Raw genomic sequence first — 2,833 nt, forward strand, 5'->3', positions numbered from 1 at the left:
TACCAACACCATGCTTTTCCAAATTAAACAAACATTTCATCATTGGCAACACATACAAGAGATTAAAATAACTTAAAAGGTCATGAAAATATAATAACAGCATGCAATGCCGTGACTGACGAAAAACAAAGAAATTTAAACCATGAGTTGCGGAACAAATCAACATCCATATGTCGTATCTTGTTCATTGTCCACCCCTCCAATTCCCTGAATGGTCAGAATGAGAAGAAGCTCCAAATTGCATCGAAAATCTCAGCAACTCATCCTGCTGATTCTGAGACAGTGCAGTGGAAGAAGACGATGATGCAGATTGCTGAGAAGAAACAAACATGTTATGTCCCCCATAGAAACGAAGCATATCTTGGTTGTTATTGAAGCTGTTACTCCCACCACCCATGAGTTGTTGTTGTGCATATTGAAAGTGATGACTTGGTGAATAAGTTTCTTGAGTAGTAGCAAAGTGTGGAGTAATAATAGGGTTAGAAGCTTGCTGATCATGACTACTAGTGCTGTGCTGATTTGTGAGGTGGTAACCAAATTCGCTAGCTGTGCCTTGAACCCTTTCAGGGAAATTGAGTTTTGCTTTGCTTCCTTTGAATCTAAGAGCAGCTTCATCATAAGCAAGAGCTGCAGCTTCAGCTGTTTCAAAGGTTCCAAGCCATACCCTCGCTGCTTTCTTCGGATCGCGAATCTCTGCAGCCCACTTTCCCCATGGACGCTGCCTCACTCCTCTGTAGTGTCTTCTTCTTACACTCCCTTCACAATCCCAAGACTTTCATTAATTATATATCCATATAATAATATGCAAGGAGATATATAAGATTACTCCAGTAATATAGGAAAAAAAAAGGAGAAAAGAAATCGCACATTCAAATTTTCTATTAACATTTTCTGATAAAAAAAATAATATACAAGGAAATAATTTATTGGTGATTTAATATTTTTTTATTAGTTATTTTAGCTATAACGTTTTCCCCTATTTTCTTCCATCATCTCAAACTTTTTTTCCCTTCTCTTTTTGTGATATATCTTATACAAAAACTTAATGAAAAATGTTAGATCCTATATATGAATACATTAATTGGCTCAAAGATACATGAACGATAATGTGTTATTACGAAACTAAATTTAATTTGCTACTTGATAGCTTCGTCATCAACTTGTATTTCAAGTGGGACCGTTGTATTCTCACCAAGAGAATGATAGATTGTCAGCTTTGGAAACTGTTCTTTTTGGTGAGCAGTAATATTTAAACATCCAACAATTTCAAAACACTTCATTAACATTCACAATTTTTCATTATTTTTCTGTTCTTATCATATTAAAACAACTATTATGTTTAAATTTTTCTCTCTTTATCTGTCTAGGTGTCGTTTAGAGTTGTCCACAGATTATTTTCCTTTTCTCCCAATACTTTTATACCAATTAAATAATTAACAATACTGAAAAATTATATAATTAAATATAATTTCTCAATTCATATATATATAGATATACACACCTTATCGTGGTCAATACCAATTAATATAAGGAGATCCTCTACCTTCTTTTGCGGAAAACACTAGGATATTGTATATAAAAATTAGAATCAAGATTGGAAAAGCATTAGAAAAAGGCAATTCGGTACAGAAAGCTCTAAACATATTCTAAAAAATTAAACTAATGACTTCTAAGCAGCAACCTTAGGACTGCGCTAAAGCTCGCTCTTAAGACTAAAAAAATAATGACATGCTATAAAAACAAAAATTGAAGGGTTGTGCATGAACCTCCAGCGTACGTGCTTCAGTTGTAGGCTTGCAGGGGAAGTTAGTGGTTCTAATTAAGAAAGAAATTAAATTAAAACTCTTTAATGTTGCACTAGCTCAAGGGTACTGGAATATGAAATGTGAACACTTTGAACCAAGAAAAGAGGTTTCAAAGGCACAAAAAGGAATAGTATTGGAAAAGGGACATAATTAAGTACGGAAAACAAATAATAATATCCCAGTCGTAAAAATCAACCCTAGCCTTTAAATCCAATTTGAACGCAATAAATTAAATATGATAGCAAGGATAATGAGTGAAAAACTTATATTACCTTGTTCTTGTTGTGGTGCTTGGGATTGTTCATTATTATTCTGGGTTGAGGTGTTGTTATGTGAAGAAGTTAAAAGGCCTTCATGCTGCTGAAGAGAATCACTATTGGAGCCACCAATGACTTGTGTGAGAGCAGAAACCATGGCTGACATGTCTTGCTGAGACCTTTCAGAATATATTGGGAACAAATCATATTCCTCTTCTCTTTCAGAAGAATGTGATATTGATCTTCCTTCCATGTCTCTAGGATCCACTTCAGAAACTTATTGATATATAGTGTGTGTAAGAGAGAGATATTTACACACACATATATATATCAATTAAATTAATTGATTGTTAACGTGGCCCCTACTGCAAAGTTTTTGAGTGTTATTGGCTATCTTTTGAGTTCTATGTTTCATCATCGGGTTGTGCAACAAAGTGTGGCAAGAATCAAATCAAGATAGTGGATGATACTCGTGTTTAGATCGACCAAACGTAAAGGTTAAAACAAAAAAAACGAACGAAAGAAAGAAAGAGAAAAAATAGATCTGTGAGGAAGAGAATTAGGAGCGGGGAGAGGCTAGGGTTTTGGTTCCATTATTTTTATATGTCTCGTTGCCGTGTTTATCAGTGTGAACCCAAGACAAATGAGAGCACACTGAAACAGAACACTCCAAAATCAAAAGTTCATCAATTTGTAACTTTTTAGAGAAGAAAAATGCTGTTGTGCCACGTTTTTTTTAATATATTCTATTATTCATTGAAATTTATGTAG

The 2,833-nt window shown here is 34.1% G+C and overlaps 1 protein-coding gene across 1 annotated transcript; it reads right to left on the reverse strand.

Moving 5' to 3' along the window:
• On the reverse strand, positions 1–2,833 carry LOC114416003 (ethylene-responsive transcription factor ERF114-like). Its single transcript, XM_028380882.1, has 2 exons — positions 2,078–2,833; positions 1–756 (listed from the first exon to the last, which is right to left on the reverse strand). The coding sequence occupies exons 1-2, from the start codon at positions 2,313–2,315 to the stop codon at positions 185–187; spliced, it is 810 nt and encodes a 269-aa protein (XP_028236683.1). The 5' UTR covers positions 2,316–2,833; the 3' UTR covers positions 1–184.

The sequence above is a fragment of the Glycine soja genome, chromosome 6 (assembly GCF_004193775.1).
Source record: "Glycine soja cultivar W05 chromosome 6, ASM419377v2, whole genome shotgun sequence".
NCBI classification, from domain to species: domain Eukaryota; kingdom Viridiplantae; phylum Streptophyta; class Magnoliopsida; order Fabales; family Fabaceae; genus Glycine; species Glycine soja.